The sequence below is a fragment of the Eulemur rufifrons genome, chromosome 2 (assembly GCF_041146395.1).
Source record: "Eulemur rufifrons isolate Redbay chromosome 2, OSU_ERuf_1, whole genome shotgun sequence".
NCBI lineage: Eukaryota > Metazoa > Chordata > Mammalia > Primates > Lemuridae > Eulemur > Eulemur rufifrons.
Window position 1 is genome coordinate 82296187 of NC_090984.1, and position 21242 is coordinate 82317428.

At 37.9% G+C, this 21242-nt stretch overlaps 1 protein-coding gene and 1 non-coding gene across 2 annotated transcripts; both read left to right on the plus strand.

Annotated features, from left to right (window-relative positions):
• The first annotated feature begins 1996 nt into the window (after positions 1–1996).
• On the plus strand, positions 1997–19938 carry TMX1 (thioredoxin related transmembrane protein 1). The gene is made up of 8 exons (XM_069464883.1): positions 1997–2175; positions 4918–5033; positions 6364–6409; positions 8480–8608; positions 10545–10590; positions 10691–10792; positions 10914–10980; positions 18294–19938. Exons 1-8 carry the CDS (start codon positions 2024–2026, stop codon positions 18470–18472), a joined length of 837 nt encoding a protein of 278 aa, XP_069320984.1. The 5' UTR covers positions 1997–2023; the 3' UTR covers positions 18473–19938.
• LOC138381140 (small nucleolar RNA SNORA70) lies at positions 5148–5286 on the plus strand. The gene has a single exon (XR_011233069.1). It is a non-coding gene; the product is annotated as a small nucleolar RNA SNORA70 (small nucleolar RNA).
• Positions 19939–21242: the final 1304 nt, after the last annotated feature.

Here is a 21242-nt window from a genome sequence, read left to right on the forward strand (position 1 = left end):
CCAGACCTCATCACCATACAATATATCCATGTAATAAAACTGTATTTGTACCCCCTAAATCTATTGAAATAAAAAATATATATTATGGGAAAATAACCAAAGATCAATTAATGTAATATACCATATCAATAGGGCAAAGAACAAAAACCACATGATCATCTCAATAAACACAAAAAAGCATTTGTCAAAATTCAACACTTCTTCATGATAAAAACAGACAACCTTCCAAGAATAGAAGGAAACTTTCTCACCTATATTAAGGTTGACTATGAAAAACCCACACTAACATTTTACTTAGTGGTGAGAGACTAAATGCTTTTCCCATAAGAACAGGAACAAGACAAGGAGCTCTGTTCCTGTGGCCACTCTTGCCACTTTTATTCAACATTGTACTTGAGGTCTAACGTCTTAGTAGGCGTGAGATACCATAATAAAATATTATAAACTGGGGTGGCTTAAACAACAGAAATTTATTTTCTCACAAACATAGGAAGCTCTTACTGTACTCAAGGCAAGAGGTAATAGATGGAAATTGGTAGTCACATTTAGGAAATGTTTTGGAGGTAGAGTTTATACAACTTACTAACCGAGTACAGAAGGAGCAGGTGAAGAGAGAGAACAATAAGGAATTAACATGCAAATTTTTGGCTAGAGCAATCAGTTGCAGAGGGAGAATCAAGAATTACATTTTTGGCCATGTGATGTTTGTGCTGCCTATTAGATATTCGAGAGATGTCTAGCAAGGAGTTGAACATACATATCTGTGGTTCCCAGAAGGGTCAGAGATGGAATGACAGGCATATTGAAGGCTTTTAAAGCCACAATGAGGTTATTTTGAGGAATGTATTGATATGAAGAGAAAGAGGGGACCAGTAAAGCAACCTGGTGCATGCTGATGTCAAGTAGAGGAGGACCAGATAAGACGTTTGAGAAGGATCAGCTAGTGAGTGAGGAAGGAGAAAAACAAGTGAGGCACCCAGCACGAAAGGAAGTAAAGGTTTCAAGGAGCTATGGTGACTGTACGATGCTGCTGGGAGTCAAGCTAGATGAACACCAAGAAGAAACAATTGGCTTTGTTATCACGCAGATCACCTGTGTCCTTGAAAGGTCCTCTCAGTGAAGGAGTGGGGAAGTAGACCAGTTGGAGTGAGTTCAGGAGAGAAGGTGACGTGAGGAAGTGCAGTGGCAATAATTTTCATTTGATAGATGAGGCGGTGCACATTTTGGGTTGCATTTGTATTTACAAATATTTGAGGAAAAAAATCTCAAATATATGTTACAAGCCTTTTTGTCTAGTTCCATATCGAAGTTTTGATCTAGGATCTCTGTACCTACCGCATTTTTTTTAAATTGAGGGATAACATACGCCTGAAAGTGCAAAGTGTCCTAACCATAAATTGTACAGCTCCATTGTTTTTTACATATTTGTACACCCGTGTGACCACTGTTCACTTAAAGGTGTAGACTATAAAGGGTGCCCCAAGAGGTTCCCTCTGCACTTTCCCAGTCTGTAATACCTCAGAAGTAAAACAATATTCTGACTCCAGTAAAAATCCATTACCTTTACTACAAAATTTTTCAAAGGAAACAAAACTCTGAAGGGCATTTAATTGGAAACTTTTTAGTACAGTATAAGCTTATCAATTGGCTCCAGTAAATATCAATGTCAACCATCTGGCGCCAAAATTCTGGCGGCGACTTTTAAACCATCTTCTGCAAAGCACCGCCCCGCTTTCTACACCACGCCTGCTTGAACTCTCTTCCTGCCGCACGACTCTACGGCATTCCAGGCGGGGGAAGAGGCCGCTCTTCTGTCATGCGCACTACGGAGAGAAACGCTTCCCTCTTTCTCTAGTCACCAAGCTCTGGGACCAGGCTCTGTCATGCGCATTGGGAGTCCTTTAGGCAAGCGCGGCTCGCCGCGCCTGGTGCGCATGCGCAAAGCGGCACTCAGGGCGGAAGTAGGAGCTGCTGCTAGGAGGTGGGGCCACCGAGCTCGCTGTGAGGTGGGCAAGCGGCCGACATGGCGCGCTCTGCGTGTCTAGTGGTTTCCCTGGCGGTCCTGGTGCTGTTGCTTTGGAGTGCTCCCTGGACCCACGGGCGGCGGAGCAACGTGCGCGTCATTACGGACGAGAACTGGAGAGAGTTGCTGAAAGGAGACTGGATGATAGAGTTGTGAGTGCTGGGCGGTTGTCCCGGTCCTATATGTGATCCTGGACACACGACTTCACCCCCGCGTTCCTAATGCTGGTCCCAAGTTCCCCGGGACTGCCCCTCGGAATCGTGGAGCGGGCATCCCCTACTCCGGATCCCAAGACTTGCCCTATTCTCGTTCCTTACCCGGGAATATTAAGTTCCTCCTAGTGTGTGCACCCTAGTTTCATTTCTAGGTCTGTGGTGCGCTTAAAAGATTACGTGCCACTTGGAATTCTCTGTAACTTTTCTTCTTGACTTTGTGGATGGGATTGGGGTGGGGAAGGGGGTGTGACTAGTTCCCATACAGTTATTTTAGAATGTTCTTTCATAAACAGAGTTACAGACTTATTTTCATCAAGCTTTACAGAAGAGGATAATGAGCAGAATCTCTCCTCGCCTTTTGTCTACCCTTAAAAGATAGTCCACTTATACTGTTGGAATTTGGGACTCTTTATTGTTTATTTTTTATGGAGTAGGTACATTTTTTGTAAATACTGAGTAAATTCAAGTTGGATTACTTTAAAATCTCAGTTTCCTATTTTTCCCTCCTCTGTTATCTTTCTCTTTTTCACTCCACATCTCGTTTTTCCTTTGGATGTGTATTTTTGCAGTGTGGAGAATGCCTTGCGTTGTGACTTCTAGGCCTTTGTAAGTGGTATTGCATTAAAAGATAAAATTAACAAATTTACAAATTAGATGTGATTGTTATAAACCCTCAAGAGGTCATTTATCATTCGAAGAAAATCGTGTCTTGTGTAGTGATTCCAATTTAATAATGTCGGTTCTACAGCAGTAGGAAATAAACTATCTGCCTTTGCTTTAGATGCTAAGTTGGTGGTGGTTTTATCAATACTGGTGGTATTACTGATATTTATAAAAGCACCATGGAGTGTTACCTGTGTCCTGGACACTGATAAGCACCTTTACATATGTTATCGTATTTCATTCCCTACAAATTCTCTATGATAGGTATTTCCCCATCTTACAGATGAGAAAAAGATGCCTAAATACCTCAACCTGTCCAGATGTTACTATGCTGGCTTTCTTTGGATCTCTAGAGTAGGCATGCAATAATTGTTAGGACACCCCGTTCTTTAACAAAGTTCAGGTGAGTGTGTTTCTGTATCGTGGATGCAACTAGGGTTGTCAGTTAAGGAAACAGGTGGAAATGGACATCGCCAAGGGGGAACTCAGGGGCCAAATCAGTAACTTTTGAGTTATTTAAAAAAAAAAAAAAAAAAAGCTTAGAACATTTATATGAAGGGTAGGATAGGGGAAAATGTTTGTAGTATGCATATAATTTGCAACTCAGTGAAATGAATTTTCAGGCACCTTTGACACTTCAGAGGAGAGGAAATACAACCAGTGATGGTGTTTGCTTTTCAGTCATTGTCATGAGTAACTAGTTTTAGACTGTGCCCACAAAATATTCAGTGTTATAAGCAATATAGTAAGCAATAGTGATTGTGAATTTATATGCAAAATATAGGCAAGTATTACTCAAGGTAATTTTTTTTAACTCAAGGGGAACAAAACTAACAAAACATTGAATATGAGGTAAATCCAAATTAGAGTATCTATCTGAGATTATAGTATATGGTAGTGTTTTTCCTAAGCTAAGATAAGGTTAAGTTAATCTTTAGAAAGGAACTGAGAAACAAAATGAACTTGAAAAAGAAGGGATCTAATAGTCCTAATAATAGTCTGCTTTTACAAGTGAATTATCTTTAGTAAATCCATTTCTGATTGGAAGTTTTGTTACAGAGATGTTTTCATTGTGATACTATTTATTGTCAAGCAATTCGGCTTTTATATATAATACCAGTTTGTCTTGTTCTACAATGCCTATTTTAGGGATTTGATTTTCCTAAAACAAGTCAAGAAAATGTAGAGTACAGAAACTGTACTTTTATGTTAACAGCTATAGATAGGCTTTATTCTTCCTGGTTCCAAAGAAAAACAAAAACTGAGGTATATTATTATATAATATACAATAATAAAGTGAAAAAATCGTGGGGAAAGATCAGGGCCTGGGGAGATAATGAATACCAGAGGAGTAATTAAAATGCTAATATGCTTGGCCATAGAATTTGTTAGCCCTAGATCTTGGAAACTGCCTGACCTCTCTGCAAGAGTTTTGTTTGGCCTACTTAGTATTGGTGTGTGGGTTAAGTTTTGAGGTTAATTTTCTTAGGTAAAAATGCAGGTCTCCAGCTTTTAAATATGAATAGCTAGCCTCAGGACCACCTTCCCTTTTGGCAATCCTGAGTAGTGGTTGCCACCTTAAAATGGAGCCTGCGTGCCCTTCCTTATTCATAACAGCCCAGGGCACTTGCTGTTTTTCCAACACCTTGCATTTGTGACTCTGCAGTGTAAAATTATTAAAATTGGTGAACTCCAAACTTGGTTTTGAGCGTCTGTGGCCACATTTTAATAGAAAATCCAAAGGTTTCTAAAGAGCTGTTTCACATGTGAAAAAGTCCTTGTGTCTTAAGAACTTATTCCCAGAATTTTATGTGATTAGTATCAATTTGTAGTTCTTGATTTCGGGATTGTTAGACTTACACTTAAAACTTTTTTATCTGCATAAAATTAATCACTTTGTCATCTTCAGTATTTTTAGTATAAAATATTCCTCACAAATTATGCATTTTAAAATTTTTATCCAAGATGAATGGTCATACTAAAGTGCTTAACATTTTTTTAAACTATATTTCTTAGTTATGCCCCGTGGTGCCCTGCTTGTCAAAATCTTCAACCAGAATGGGAAAGTTTTGCTGAATGGGGAGAAGATCTTGAGGTTAATGTTGCAAAAGTAGATGTCACAGAGCAACCAGGTACTGTAAGTCTGTTAGGTTTGTTTCTTTGCTGATTTGGTTGATATGTCTATCCTGTTTTTCACATGACATGATCTTAACTCTACCTTTCACTAGGATTTGAAAACACTTGGTCTGCAAGTAGTTAAGCCATTCACCTAGCTTTCCTCCCTGATGAAGTCTCACTTTGCAGCAGCTGCAAAAAGCCAATTCCCCAGCTGTGTATGCAGCTCATTTCTTGTTTGTGTTGCTCTAAGGGACCTTGAAGACATCACCCTCTCCCCATTCTTGCCCACAGAACTCTCTCTAGTTTTTTTTTTTTTTTTTTTTGCATCCGAGTCCCCAGACTAGCATGTGAGATGCCTAAAAGTCCTAGAACACTGTAGTCCAGGTGGACATTGGCCAAGCCATCATTTGCATCCACACCAAACTTGAGAATGAGGTGCATGTTGTTGAGTTTCATTGTAGAGTCATGGTCACATTGCCTGATATGAAAAGATCTGAATCTCTGAAATTAAGTTCTACATTTAGTACCTATGATTTGAGAATCTAGGCTTTTATTTACAAAGCCATCGTGGTTGGGGGGTCAGGTACACTTTGGAGTTGGTACCCTGGACAAGAGGCAGGCCCTGCCCTTAGGATGCTCCTTTCTGATAACAGCTTCATCTTACCTGTACTTGGTGGTCACAGTAAATCTGGGTTCCTGGCTGCCCCACCCCAAATGGTGGTAATAGGTATTATTTATTGAGCACTTACCTATTGCAGCAGTCTTCCAAGTGTTTTACGTTTATTACTTAACACAATCTTGTGAAATAATGTAATATTCTCATTACAGATAAGAAAACTGAGGCACAGCAAGGTTAATCCTCAGTTATATTAGCAGTTGACATGTGGCTAAAAATAATGTTAACTGTTAGTGTTATTGCCTGTCTTATGAAAGATTCATAGTATTTTCCATTTATTATCATCATCATACACTGTCTTTGTTACTTGAATATCAAGTGCAATTTCATTTTGTTTTAGATTTTTCTGAGACCCTATTATATTAGAATGTAACATGACTCATGACTAGTAGTCTTGATTTTTAGACGGTGGCATAATCAGGTATTTATGTATATTCACAAACGTGTTTAATGTTCAAGCTTTACAATCTAATTGAGATAATATGCAGTAATGTTTTTTAAAGTTGCTTTGAGTATATAATTTTTTTATTATTTAATTACAAAACTCATCCATTAAGTTTAATTTCATATTCTTTCCTATTAGTACATATTTAAGTAATTGTATCAACTTTTAAGTAGTCAGTGATTGGCCCATATAAAACCTGCTGTGTGTTCTTTATCATTTGTAGGACTGAGTGGACGGTTTATCATAACTGCTCTTCCTACTATTTATCAGTAAGTATTTGAAGATTCTCAGTTATGGAGAAGAATATGTCATAGTGTAATCATAATGGTAGGCCTCTGACATAGATCATGTTTGAAGGGCTGAGGTAATCTCATTATATTCAGCAAGTATTTTAGAGGGCTTATTTGGTTCTTAGTGTTACCCAAGGTGCCTTTAGATAGATGAGTGATGTGTGAAACAGCCTCTGTTTTCACAGATTGATAGTTGTTTTGGAAGGTGATGTTCATATGAAATGTTGAATATCTGTTCAGCGTGGTAAATGATTATGAGCCCATAGTAGTGGTGAGTCCTATAGGTAGTTAGGTAAAGGAGAAATCACTGTTAGTTGGAGTGGTTCCTAGAGAATGTGGGGTTTAAATGAAACCTTGGAAGTAGAATTTTTAAGAGTGCAAGGTCAGCATTCTGTTCTGAGGACAGACTCATACATAGCCATTAATAGGAACATGGTATCTTCAACAAGTAGCCAAGAAAATGCTGTTGCACAGACTTGGGAAGAGCAGTGGGTGATATGGTTGGATGTTAAATCAGAATGAACGAGATGATGTGGTCCTTGGTATCAGGTATTTTAGTTTGACTTCATCTTCTAAATTGTGGGTAAGAACTCTGAAATCTGTGCACCTGCTCTGTACCGTAACATCATCTAGCTGGTGAGTTAAATACCAGGAGGTACTTTTCTCCTGGTTTTAAGTTATAAAAAAAAGTTAGCAATTCTTTGTGTCTATACCTTTTCTTGTTCTTTTTTTTTTTTCATGTTTTTTAATTCACCCCCCACTTCCTTTATATCTATTTAAATTTCTATTCCCTGTCTCATAAGTGCTTATTTCCCTCCCTCTTCACTCAGTCCTTTTCCACATATGTCCTTAACTAGCCATAAGCAATCTCTCCCTTTTCTTTTCACTTTTCAGTACCCCCTGAACTTACCTGGAATTTCCTGCCCATTTTCTTTTAGTCAAATTGTTTACCATACCCTTTTCCCTATTTTCTGTCTGTTGAAATCCTACCCCTCCTTCAAAGAATACTCACATGCTACCTCCTCAGCAAAACTTTGTTTTTGAGTGGGGGCTTTCTTGTGGTCTCTACTTCTGTTTAGATGAAGGCTCCCCTAACCCTACTGTAGGTAGTAGGGAACTACTGAGTTTTTGCACATAGTGATGTGAGAGCGGGGATTGCACAGGAATGGGAAGGAGGAGGTGGATGTAAGGAAGACTGCAAAGCTGACTGAATAGAATCACTGGAATGGGAGGAAGGGAAGCACTGTACCAGATGCTTCCAGCAATTTAAAGCAGGATGGCTGAGGTCACGTGATTATGACTGAAAGTACCAGAAAAATACCTTAAATTTTTAATTTGAGGTTTCACAATAGCTAATAATTAATGTGTCAAACACTATTCTGACAACTTTTCATATAGTAATTCCTTTAATATGTGTATTTCATATAAAGTTTAAAAGCGCTTTTCTGAGATTTATCTACTTACTGTGTTTCATAGTTTTATTATTTAGAAGAGTAATAATAAAAATCTCTTAAGCTTATTATTTATTTTCTTTTAAGTCTTTTAAGAGACAGGGTCTTGCTCTGTCATCCAGGCTGGAGTGCTGTGGTGTGATCATAGCTCACTGCAGCCTCCAACTCCTGAGCTTAAACGATCCTCCTACCTCAAGCCTCCCAAGTAGCTGGGACTACAGGTGCACCTTAGCACACCTGGCTAATTTTTTTTTTCTTTTGGTGGAGTTGGAGGGATGGATCTGGCTATGTTGCCCAGCCTGGTCTTGAACTCCTGGCCTTAAGCACCGCCCTGCCTTGGCCTCCCCTGCCTTGGGATTACAGGCATGAGCCACCATGCCCACCTTTTTTTTTTTTTTTTTTTTTTTAATGCAACCTCATTGTTTATTGAAATTTTGTGCTAAAATTTCATGAGTAGGTAATTATAATTTGCTACTTGTGCATTGCTAATGCTTTTGAATGTTGTTAGGGTTGGCTGTAAAATGAGATGAAGAAATAGCAGAATAAACATGAAATTATTTCCCAGTGCTGGTTAATATTTAATTCTGATCCTCTTTAGTTGTAAAGATGGTGAATTTAGGCGCTATCAGGGTCCAAGGACTAAGAAGGACTTCATAAACTTTATCAGTGATAAAGAGTGGAAGAGTATTGAACCTGTTTCATCATGGTTTGGTCCAGGTTCTGTTCTGTAAGTATGAGGGATTTTTGTCTTACCTATTTCAGAATTAATTGGAACAGATAATTTCATGTAAATAAAGCATTCATACTGAATTGTTTCTTGGGCTCTTAAGGTGTATTCTGATTTATTATGTGTTTGATATTTTTAGTTTGACCTTATCTTCTAAGACAAATAGATGTTTTCATGCTTGTTAAGCTAGAAGGAAGCATTCTGTAGAATTAAGTTGAATGCCGTTTTAAGGAATATTTTAGCTTTGTGGATTTGGTCATATATATTATCAAAAACTAAATCCCCCTAAGAGTATGACCAAGGTATAGGTAAAGCTATCACTTGAGTGTAATAATTTGAATGAGAAGGCTCAAACATTTACTCATGCCACTTTTAGATCTTAATTCTTGTTGTAAGATGATTGAATTATGTTTGGTTGGCTAGTCCACCTGTCCAATAACTTCTTATGTGAACAGTGTAGATGAACAGTGACCCTAATAGCATGATTAACCATGGAGCTTTATAGACAGCTAGAGGGTGGATACATTTCTCCATAGCAATTAGCTATGGAATGTTAAGGATTAGAAAAAAACAGTTTCCTGTGACACTGTTGGGGTGCATTGCCTCACTGGTCATTTGAGAGAACTCTGGAAATAGTTTTGCTGAGGTCACTATGGACTCATCTTGGTGTGGCTAAGCTGTCTCCTCCTGTCCACCATCACACTTGCCCTTGGAGGGTGGAGAGTTGGGATTCTGGGAGTGGAGGAAAGATCAGCTTTAAGCAGCATTTTGAAGTAGAAATTTATCTTTAATGTCTTTCCCTTCCAAGCCTCTCCTAGAAAACCTCTGAATTATCTTTTAGCTGTCAGAACTCACCCCATACCACCACCATGCCCAACCCAATGTTCCTGAAATAGTTAAATTAATGCAGATTACAGTGAGGCTATGCATTTCTTTATATTTCGGTTCTTTATTCCTGTTCTCACTTGACTTTTTAAAGACAGAAGCACCATGATTAAAGTATCTTTCTGTGCTGAACTGAAAATGTAACTCATTTTTGTTCTTTGAATCTTGTCTCATAAATGAATCTTATCCTTCTCTAGCAGAAGGTGGTTGCTCATAAGTCTGTGTTGAATCCTCAGGCAACAGTCTGTACCATTTTTATTGGTAGACTGAATAGGGGTCATTCCCACCGTCAGCTCAGCAGGTTCATCACCCCGGTGATGGGAATTGGATCAGGACATCCTGCAGTAGCTTTGGCTTTGTCCCTTGAGAACGCCAGCAACACTTCTTGCTAGAGAGGAAATGGTTGAGAACTCACAAACCCTTCTTATTTCTGAAGCATGTTTTTTTTTTCCAAACTGCCCATCTAAACTACCTGGATTTAATTGTGTAAAATAATAATTATTTTTACTTATTTGGTAACTTATTTTACTTATTTGATAACTTAGCACTTATTTCCTATGTATTTATTTTATATAGCTTTAAAAGATATCAAACTATTAATAAAAAAGAGGGGTAATTCTTAAGTGGGAAGAATCAGCTAAACAAGTGTTCCCAGTTCTTCCTTCAGGATCCCTTTAGTAATTCTTTGGAGGATTTTAAGGGTGAATAAAATTTGTTGTTTCTAACTGGCTTCATAGAGCTTGTAACCTTCTACTCAGTACATTGGAGAAATCATCAGATGAAAAATGAAATGTTAATGTCAGAGCAATAGGAGAAAAACTGTCAAGTATTTATAAAGATGTCACATGGTAGTAACAATTCAAGAAGCAGTTACTTTTTGTGAACAAGCCTTATTACAGTCATGAAATCTATGATATATCATTAGTCTTGATTAACACCAGCAATAAAATCTGTCATGTTAGGGAAATTATAGAGTAGAAAATAGAATATATAGATATAGACAAAGCTGTGTATGTTACTCAGTTTTTCAATGATCTCTTTTTTATTTTAGGATGAGTAGTATGTCAGCACTTTTCCAGCTATCTATGTTGATCAGGGTATGGACTAAAAAATTATTTCTATCTTAATCATTTTTAACGCTGTTGCTTTTTTTTTTTTTTTTTTCAAATGAGCAGTTTTTTTTTCTTTTGATTTTAGACTTGCCATAACTATTTTATTGAAGACCTTGGATTACCAGTTTGGGGATCATATGCAGTTTTTGCTTTAGTAACTCTCCTCTCAGGACTGTTATTAGGACTCGTAAGTACTACATTTTCAGAGTACTAGCAAGAAAAATATTTTTAAATGTGATAATTTAATATAGTTGCACTAGCTGTATCATATTCTATGTTAATATTTCTTACAATGTTTACTTTTGCAGTGTATGATATTTGTGGCAGATTGCCTTTGTCCTTCAAAAAGGCGCAGACCACAGCCATATCCTTCAAGTAAGTTTATTTTAAAATGTTAATTTTCATAATCCCATTCATTTCTAAACACAATCACACATTTAACAGGTTGCCCTTCCAGCTCAGGTTAGTAAATGTTGGGTGGTGGTCTATATCAGCAATGGCATAAGGGAAAGGGGAGGAGATATATTTTATGGGAGGATGGTAGCCCAGTGGAATTTGGAACATTGTTATCTTCTTGATTCTTATAACATGGAGAATTTTAACATTGCATATAGCATGTAGGTATTTAATATTGACCTGATAATCGGTTCATTTGAAAATTTCATGTTATTTATGGAGCCATTTAACCATGTGAGTCAAAATTTTAATAAATTGAATCTATTCCACTCTAGAAATCATTCATTATAGTGACCGCATTTGAAGATTATTCTTTGATTGCTGGCCAGTTCTTAGTGTCCTGTGGTAGCATATTGGAAAAAGCAATTCCCGTAGCTGACTTAGGGTTGGCATTGACACTGAACTGTACTACAAAGTGAGTTTATATAATTAGAAGCATTTCCTGCTCTTTGTTGTAATCATATAATTATCTACCGATCATTTATTTTTAATCTTGATAATTGTGCATATTTCTAGTTATTAAAGAACTTTTACTTACCTTTCTGTTATCCTGTTTGTTTTTCAGCAGGCAACTCTGTAGTAGTCTCCATGAGTGATAGTTGCTCTGATTTTGTAGTTCAGGAAAGTAAGGTTCAGAGAAATGAAGTATTTCCCCACAGTCACACAGAGGTGACAGAGCTGAGGGTAGAACTAAATTAGACTGGTGGCTTGATATTTATTCTGTTATGCTGCCTTTTTTGATTTTGGGTTTATTGAGATCAAAATTTTTAAATGAAATCAGTGGAGATTGCATTTATATTGTACATTGTCCCCTGCATGACAGATAGGTCATCTTTTCATTTTCTGTACAGTTGTATTGATACCAAAAAGGACATGCATGAGGGAGGGAATCATTTTATCCACCAAGGGCTACTGACCTATAGGAAGAAAATGTAAGGACAGATTACTTAAAAGACAAATTTATTGTTGGGTTTAAGGTTTTTTTGGGTTTTTTTATTTTTATTTTAATTATTTTATTTCAGAATATTACAGGGTGCAAACATTTTGGTTACAAGTATTGCTTTTGTACAGTTTGAATCAATGTTATAAGTAGGCCCATCACCCACATACTGTGCATTGTACCTGTTAGCTGTGAATTTACCCAACCCCTCTGCCCCCTCCCACCTGCTTGATTTCCGTTGAGTTTTACTTCCATATGTGCATATGAGTGTTGATTGATTAGTTCCAGTTTAATAGTGAGTACATGTGATGTTTGTTTTTCCATTCTTGTAATACTTCATTTAGAAGAATGGTCTCGGTTTAAGGTTTTAGAGGTGAAATAACTATAAAATGTTCATTCACCAACTTTTAAATCAAATATACAATGTAATATTTGATTTAGTAAATACAACAGATAGGTATATAAAAATACCTACATAGAAGGTCCCTTACCTATAATGGTTCAACTTGCAATTTTTAAAAATTTTTTTAAATATTTATTTTTTAGAGGTAGGGTCTCGCTGTCACCCCAGCAGTAGTGCAGTGGCATAATCATTGCTCACTGAAGCCTTGAATTCCGGGGCTCAAATGATCTTCCCACCTCAGCCTCCTGAGTAGCTAGGACTACAGGTGCGCACTACCACGTCTGGCTAAATTTTTTTTTTTTTTTTTTTTTTTAGTGATGGGGTCTTGCTATGTTGCCCAGGCTGGTCTCAAACTCCTAGCCTCAAGCGATCCCCATGCCTCAGCCTCCCAAAGTGCTTGTATTACAGGTGTGAGCCACCATGCCCAGCCCAACCTAACATTTTTTGACTTTACAGTGGTTCAAAAGCAATGTGCATTCATTAGAAACCATACTTCAAAGTTTGAATTTTGATCTTTTCTGGGACTACTGATAATGCCATACGATATTCTCATGATGTTGGGCAGATTAGGTTAGGTTAGGTGTTTTAAATGCATTTGAGTTGTATTAGGATAGGTTAGGTGTATTACATGTGTTTTTGACTTAGGATATTTTCACTTTATGATGGATTTATCAGGAGGTAATCCCATCGTAAGTTGAGGAGCATCTGTATTATGTTTGATTTTCTTGGTTACCTAGTCTGTGTTCATTCTCACCTAAATCCTGTGGCTGTCAGAAATTCTTTAGGGTGATCAATGTACAACTGGCCTTGGATCCCATAAATGTACCAAAATTCATACTGAATCATGCAGTGTGTAGACTGAATCATTACTGCCTGATTCTCTTCTCTGTCAAAGTTGTCTGCCAAGTGTTTACTTTGGGAGTTTGTGTAGAGTGATTTCTCTATGTGAGGATGTAGGTGTTAGAATCTGAGTTGTCTTACTGCTTAAAGCAAACTTGAGAGTATATCGGACTTACCTAGAGACTGTGTTGAAATAGATTGCTGATCCCCATCCTGGGTTTTGGATGCAGAAGTTCTCTGGTGGGGCATTTATAACAAATTCCCAGGTGAAGTTGTTGTTGCTGATATGAAGACTACTCTTTGAGAACCATTGTCGAGACAAAAAGATGGCGGAGTGGAGGTAACCTCCTGGATTCCTGCTCCCAGACCCATAGAGAGGGAGGCATAGATCTCTACCTGCCACACGTGAGTGGATTGCTCCCCTGCAAGAACAGCATTGTGAATCCACGGAGAATTCAGCATGGGACACAAAAAGCAAGAAAAAGAAAAGGTGCACGGGAGATAAGATCGCAAAAATCTGGAGAGTGTGAGACAAACAATAGAGAGTAGAGCATGGAATGGCTGCGCCCGCCTCACCAGCAAGTGAGGTGGAATCAGTCCCACAGGAGAACATCTTGCTCGCCCACTGGCCTCCACACCCACTCAGACAGGGATCTGCCTGAAGTCGGTGCAAAATCACCGCAGGAGACGTGGGGCTCTGTGGAGAGGAGACATTAGCGGGAAGCATCTTGAACTCCCTGAGCTCCGTGCCAGGACTGCACTGGGTCGGGGAGGGACTGGTCTGGGCTGCCACGAGAAGCAGTTAGGAGACAGGTAAATTGCCTCTACCACTCAGCGGGTACAGATCGAAGGAGGCAAACACTAAATAGGGGACTCTAACCCAGAAACCACCGCGGGCTAATAGGCCCACTCAGGGTGGATCACAAAGAGCTCCTGCTGGACAGGCCTGAGATTGTGGGAGAGCGACATAAAAGAGACAAGGGGGCATCCTGACGACTTAGCCCCCTGACCCAGCACCTGAGAAACCCTGAACAGTCGCCCCCAGTGCTAGCACTCCGCCAGCTGGTGGTCGCCATTTTCAGGGTCCACAACCCAGCTGCTGCGGTGTGATACGGTGTCGGGCGGCTCCCTTCCCCCAGCCCGGGGACTCTCACGATGAGTTCCATCCTTACATGACCTACGGTCAACTAGCCAGACCCATTTTGATGTGTGAACTCTGAGTGATTCCCCAGTCGTGAGAGACTAGTGCCCGGGTCTTTCAGGCACTGGGGTGGGGGAGGCTATCACCTGCAGGACTTGCAGGAACAGGGGCGCTGGGGCACTGGGTGGACTTTGGCACTAGCCCCTCCCCCTCACCAGCATCTTTTGCACCAAAAGTGGTAGGTGCCACCTCTAGAGGTAGGGAGAGACAAGTAAAACCACTCTCTCTCTACAACTACTGTGAATCCACAGGGCCCTGGCATAGATTAAAAGCTGACAGCCTGGTGACTTTACTCATCAGTCTGGATCTGATCATCTTGTTGGATCAAAACCCTGGGGCTGGACTCTTGCCTCTAGTTGGCTGCCAACAGTGGGATCTGCAGCCAGGGAACAAAAACCCTGGCAAGAGGCCAAAACAGACTCCCCAAGTAACCCCTCCCACCAGGAGCAGTCCCCCAACTGTGGTAGAAGAACCCTGAACAACACATAAGCGGTTCCCCCTAGTGACAGAGGAAGCCAGCATAGAAGCACACACATCCAGGCTGTTAGGCAGCAGCTGTGAACTGCCTGCCCCTACAGCATCTACTGGAACAGAGCCTGCACACGGTGTGTTATCCAAATGAAAACTGAAAGGTGGAAAGCAGCCATTGATCCAGATGGGAAGGACTCAGCGAAAGAACTTTGGAAGTATGAAGAATAGAAAGGAAAACACACCCCCAAAGAGGAACACCAGCTCTCTAGCAATGGACATTAACCAAATTCAGAACACTAAAATGACAGAAGAATTTCAAACATGGATTGTTAGAAAACTCAACGATATGCAAGAAAAAATGGATAACCAACACAAAGAAACCACAAAAAAAAAAAATCCAGGACTTCGAAGAAAAATTCACTAAAGACATCGAAATATTAAAGAAAAATCAAACCGAACTCCTGGAAATGAAAAATTTATTCAGGGAACTATGAAACACAGTGGAAAGCCTCAAGAGCAGGGTAGATCAAACAGAAGAAAGAATCTCAGAGATTGAAGATAACACCTTCCAATTAAATAAGTCAGTCACAGAGATAGAGCAAAGAAATAAGAGAAAAGACCAAAGTCTGCAAGAAATGTGGGATTATGTGAAGAAGCCTAACGTGAGAGTTATGGGCATTCCTGAGGGTGAAGAAGATAATACATAAGGGTTGGATAAGCTATTTGAAGATATAATTGAGGAAAACTTCCCAGGCCTTGCTAAAAATCTAGATATACAGGTACAAGAAGCCCAAAGGACCCCTGAGAGACTCATTGCAAATAAGAAGACACCACATCATGCAGTCATCAGACTGACCAAAATATCCACTAACGAGGCCCTTCCTTGAGCTGTAAGGTGAAAGAAATAAGTAACATACAAAGGAAAGCTCATCTGAATAACGTCTGATTTCTCAACTGAAACCTTACAAGCTAGAAGAGACTGGGACCCCATTCTTACTCTTCTGAGAACCATTGTCTTTGAGAAGGTGGTTACCAACCTATAGGAAAATCTATAGCCCCTGGACCATGAAGCTGTCTTTTGGTGTTGACCATATAAATTTCTTAAAAGAATACTGACTCTGGCTCTGACAAGCTTCCTTCTATGGAATATGTTGTGAAATGTATAACTGGTGTATGCATAAGGGGATAAGTATTCTCAAACGAAAAGGGTAGAAACAATGAATAGGCACAATTTTAGAAACTTCCTAACAGTAGAACCTAAGTAAATGGCAGAGGTGACACTCTACCTCTTTCAACAAGGTACAAGGAAATTCATTTCTTGGAAATTAATTTTTAAAAATGAACTGACAAATTTATGTCAAGCTACTTAAGTTTGTCTCTCCTGTGTTATGATCCACAATAAAATCCCTAGAGAAATCTGTACCTTTAAATATCTGTTAATTTGAAGAGATTGATTGAAAGGCATAAAGTAATGGGCTTTCTGAATGCCTTCCCAAATGATTTCAGCAGAAGGCAGCATGGTCTTTGTCTAGAGAGATCTGATTGGGGATCCTAGTACTACCACTTAATAAAGCAGTATGACAGACATTTCCTAACCCCTGAACATGTTTCCTTCTCTGTGAAATGGAAATAATTATACTTGCCTTATTGAATTACTGTGATTTTTTTAAGATAGATATGTATTTATGTATGTATGTAATAATAATATGTATGTAATAATAATTGTAATGTATGTAATAATAATTCTCATATTATTCTGGTAACGTATATTACTAATAAACACTCAGTAAATATTCACTATGGATATAATACATAATTTGTTTTCCTTTAGTGATACAACTGATAGATATTAATTCAGACTTTAATGTGATATTGTCCCTTCTGTAGCAGGTCACATGATTTGAGTTGTTTTCCTGGATATGTGTTTGGCTTAGATTTTGAGTTGGTAGGGAAAGAAACCTAACTCAGTCTACCTTTAAGCAAAATAGGAATTTATAGATCGTGTAGGAAGTAAGTCTGAGGGCAGAGCTGACTGTAATCTTGGGGCTCAAATGATATTAAGATGCTCTATGTTTCTGAATTGCTCAGTTCTCCATATCTTTATTTTTTCCATTCTCAGCTTGGCTCTTTCCATTCAGCGTGAGATGATTATAGAAAGCCATAGCTCACAATCGTAGTGTAAGAAGGAAATCCATTTTCTTCCTGTACCCACTATTTTGGAGAAATTCTGGTGTACTCCATTTATGTAAAGGGCTCACTTCTTGGAACAGTCACTGTAAATCAGGGTTTCTCAACCTCGACGCTATTGATGTTTTTGGCCAGATAATTCTTAATGGTGATGGACTGTCTTTTGTACACTATTCGATATTCAGCAGCATTCTGCTAGTTGCTGGTGGTATTGCCTGCCTCAGGTATGACAACCAAAAATATCTCCACTCATCGCTAAGTGTTCCTTGCGGGTCAAACTTATCTTGGTAGAGAGCCACTGCTGTAAACTGTAGTATTCACTAGAACCACAGGAGATGTGGCATAGGAAAGGTGCTGTTAATCCAAAAGAAAGAGGGGGTACCAGGCAGACTGAACAACAGATTGTCCAGTTGTCCACTCCTGATAATTTTCCCCCATAGTTTGTTCTACTTTATTAACTCCATCCTAACCTGTGTTCCCTTGTCCCCCCTGTATTCTGGATTGCCTAGAATTAGGGGTAGTCTGAGATCACTAAATAGAGTAAAGCTCTTTGGCCCAATTTTCACTGTGGTGTGCTCTAAGCTTAAGTTAACTAGCAACTGGCTGTATAAAAAAATAGAGTGTATATGTGTATACATACTTATATATTCCTTTAACTGTACATTAAGATTTGTACATTTTATTGTTTGTAATTAGACCTTAATAAAATCATATAGATGGGGAGGGGGAGGGAAAGCACATTTATGAGAGCAGAAAAAAATGTGGACAGGAGTATAATCTTAAACTGTAAATTTGTGATTCTTGTTCCCTTGGAAACTGAAACAAAGATAGTATTGATGTTTTAGTGTACTTATTGACCAAGAAATTAATAGCAAATTAATATAAGATAGTTCTCTCCAATGCACTATTTTCTTATATATTCACAGCATTAATTTCAATTCGGTTTATAAATAGGTAATTTGAATGAATTTGGTAAGTAATATGGCTCTTCCAAACCAAATTTTATTTTTATAATATCCACTGGGGTTTTTTTTTTTGGTCTTGTTTTTAATAACATCTTCCTTTTGGAAACCCAAACATGATAAATAAATGCCAAAGCAGTTTATAGGCATATGAGTCACTATTGTATCTTAATTTTACTCTAAATCTAATACATCAGCAAAAACATATTTTTGGTCTTTGTCTTTAAGAAAAAATATTACCAGAATCTTCTCAACCTTTGAAAAAAGTGGAGGAGGAACAAGAGGCCAATGAAGGAGATATTTCAGAAGAGGAAGCTGAAAGCAAAGAAGAAACAAGTAAAGACTTGCCACAGAATGCCATAAGACAACGCTCTCTGGGTCAATCTTTGGCCACAGATAAATCCTAGTTAATTTTTATAGATATCTTAATATTATGATTTTGACAAAAACAAGATTGATCATTTCTTTTGGTTTGAAGTAAACTGTGACTTGCTTGTATGTTGCAGGGTTCTGTCTAGATTGTCATTAAATTGAACAGTCTATATTCAGAAAATGAAAGCACTAGGTATAATTTGAAATATGATTTAAGAACGGTATGGTGGTTTAAACAGTTTTTTAATTTTTGAAAAATCTGGTGCCAAGCAATAAGATTTGTGTATATTTGTTTAATAATAACCTATTCCAAGTCTGAATTTTAAAAATATACATTTCCCAAGTACTGCATTATTGGGGTATTTAAGAAGATTACTTTAGAGAAAAAGATTTCTCATTTGATATAATTTTTCTTGGTTTCACTGTGTGAAAAAAAGAACATATTTCCCATAAATGGGAACTTTGCCCATTATCTCAAGAAATGTGTATTTCATTGACAACTCTGGTCTTTTTAGAGATACAATCCAAAATTTCCTCATTTTTAGATTATGCAACTAATAAAAACTACTTTAATTACAGTTTTCTGCACATGATAGTATTGGATATGCTATTGATTTTGGACCTTTTTATAAGTTCATGGTATCCTCTTGATTCCTGTAAAGGTTGGCTTTTTTTGTTCAGTGTATGGTTTATGGTTTATATGTTTCTTATTTGCCATGGGTTACATTTTTAATTTTTCAAAATGGATGATAATTTCCTGGAAATGGTTTTCATGTTTTGGTAATAGTACTTCTTGTTTCAAACTGAAGTTTACAGAGAGATCCATCAAACTGAGCTATCTATTGATAATTTGAAATTAGGAAGTAGCCATTCACTTCAGATTTTATATCATTCTTATTGAACTTCTACTTGAACTTTTCTTTTTTTTTTTTTTGGATGTGCAGTGAACATTTCTGATTTTTATTTGATGTGGAAAAACCTTGGTATTTTACATTTTGAAAATTCACGGCAACTTAATTTGATACAAAATAAAGTTTGCATTCTACTCAGGAAAAAGCATCGTCTAAGTTTAAATGTATCTTTGTCCTCATATATAGAAAGTTCTTAATTGATATTGTCTGTATGCTTGATATTTAAAAATCATAACATTTTTATCTTTTAAAGAGACAAACTTCATATTTCACTGTTCTTTCTTGACTGCTAATATTGTGTGGTAATTCACAGGTGGAAATCAGCAGGATGGAACATTTCGTGTATTTTCACTACTTTAAGAGTTAGAACACATAGTTTTCACCTTACAGCCAGGGTAGGAGTGCCGTGGAGGACTGTATTAGGCACAAGAACAGGAAAAATTGTAAATGCTCACAATGATCCACTGACCATTTTGTAATAGATGATTTCTGTAATGTCTCCCTTTTTCAAGGCTCTGTTGCTATGTAAATCTATTAGACTTATGGTATCATAGTGTATTACAGTTTTCTTTAAAGGTCTCTCCTTTAGAATATTAAATATTCTGCCATTGAAGAGTTTGGATGTGTAATTTGTGATGCCTTAGAATAATATTCTAAGCACAAAATAAACTTTTCTAAGTACTTCACTAAAGCTAGAGACCGGTATGATTTCTAGTTGCTTATTTGAAAGTATGCTTTATTGCTTTGTATTTAGCAATGTTCAGGTGAATAGTTGTTTGTCACTATATATGTAATCAAAAGTCTTTCTGTTACTTGAGTTGATGGAGGAAAATAATGCTCATTAATCAAGCATTCTATTTTTTAGTGTTATATGTGACATTGTCAAGTTTTTAATTAGATGTATAATGGAAAGTTAAAAGTAGGCTGTAATTAGAGGTATTATGGAAAGTTAAAAGTAGGCTGCACAGATAGGGTTTTGATATTTCAGGAAACATACAATCTCACGGTTTCTTAAAGATTGTCACTGTAGGCTGGGAGCAGTGGCTCATGCCTGTAATCTTAGCACTTTGGGAGGCTGAGGTGGGACGATTGCTTGAGACCAGGCGTTGGAGACCAGCTTGACAAACACAGCAAGACCTCATCTCTACAAAAAATAGAAAAATTAGGTGGGCATGGTGGTATGCACCTGTAGTCCCAGCTACCAAGAAGGCTGACGCAGGGGGATCTCTTGAGCCCCGAAATTTGAGGTTACAATGAGCTATGATGACGCTACTGCACTCTAGCTTGGGCAACAGAGCAAGACACTAGTAAAAAAAAAAAGATTGTCACTATAGGTATCTGAATAATTTTCTGTTGATGACAGGCTTACAGAAATGGTACGGAATCACAAACCGTTTAGGAAGGATTAAAGTGCAGTACCAGTAACATCCTGGAGAATTATAGCCCACCCACCGTCCGTAATCATTCAGCTCTACCACTAAAGTTGTAAATTCTGGTCTCTAGTGAAAATGTAGTGTTCTACCACATATTGCCTAAATACATAATGATCTATCAGCAAGACTGAAAAAAACTGAAATAAAGATTCCTGAGTATATCTAATAGCTGCCACTCACTGGGTACCTACTATAGCTTTACTAAGTTGTTTTCCTTTGTTCATTTAATCCTAACAACTATCACTTAAGACAGGTAAGCATTATACATCTTTCAGGTGAACAGGCTTAGAGCTATGGTAGAATTTGAATCCACTTCTGCCCCATTTTTGTCCTGTTTTTCAGTATGAGTGCTGAAAATTCAGCATATTTGGTCTTAAAATGTCACTCCTATCAAAATATAGAAATCCATGCTATTCAGAAATACTATAATTATTCAATATTTGCAGACTTGTGATGTTGCT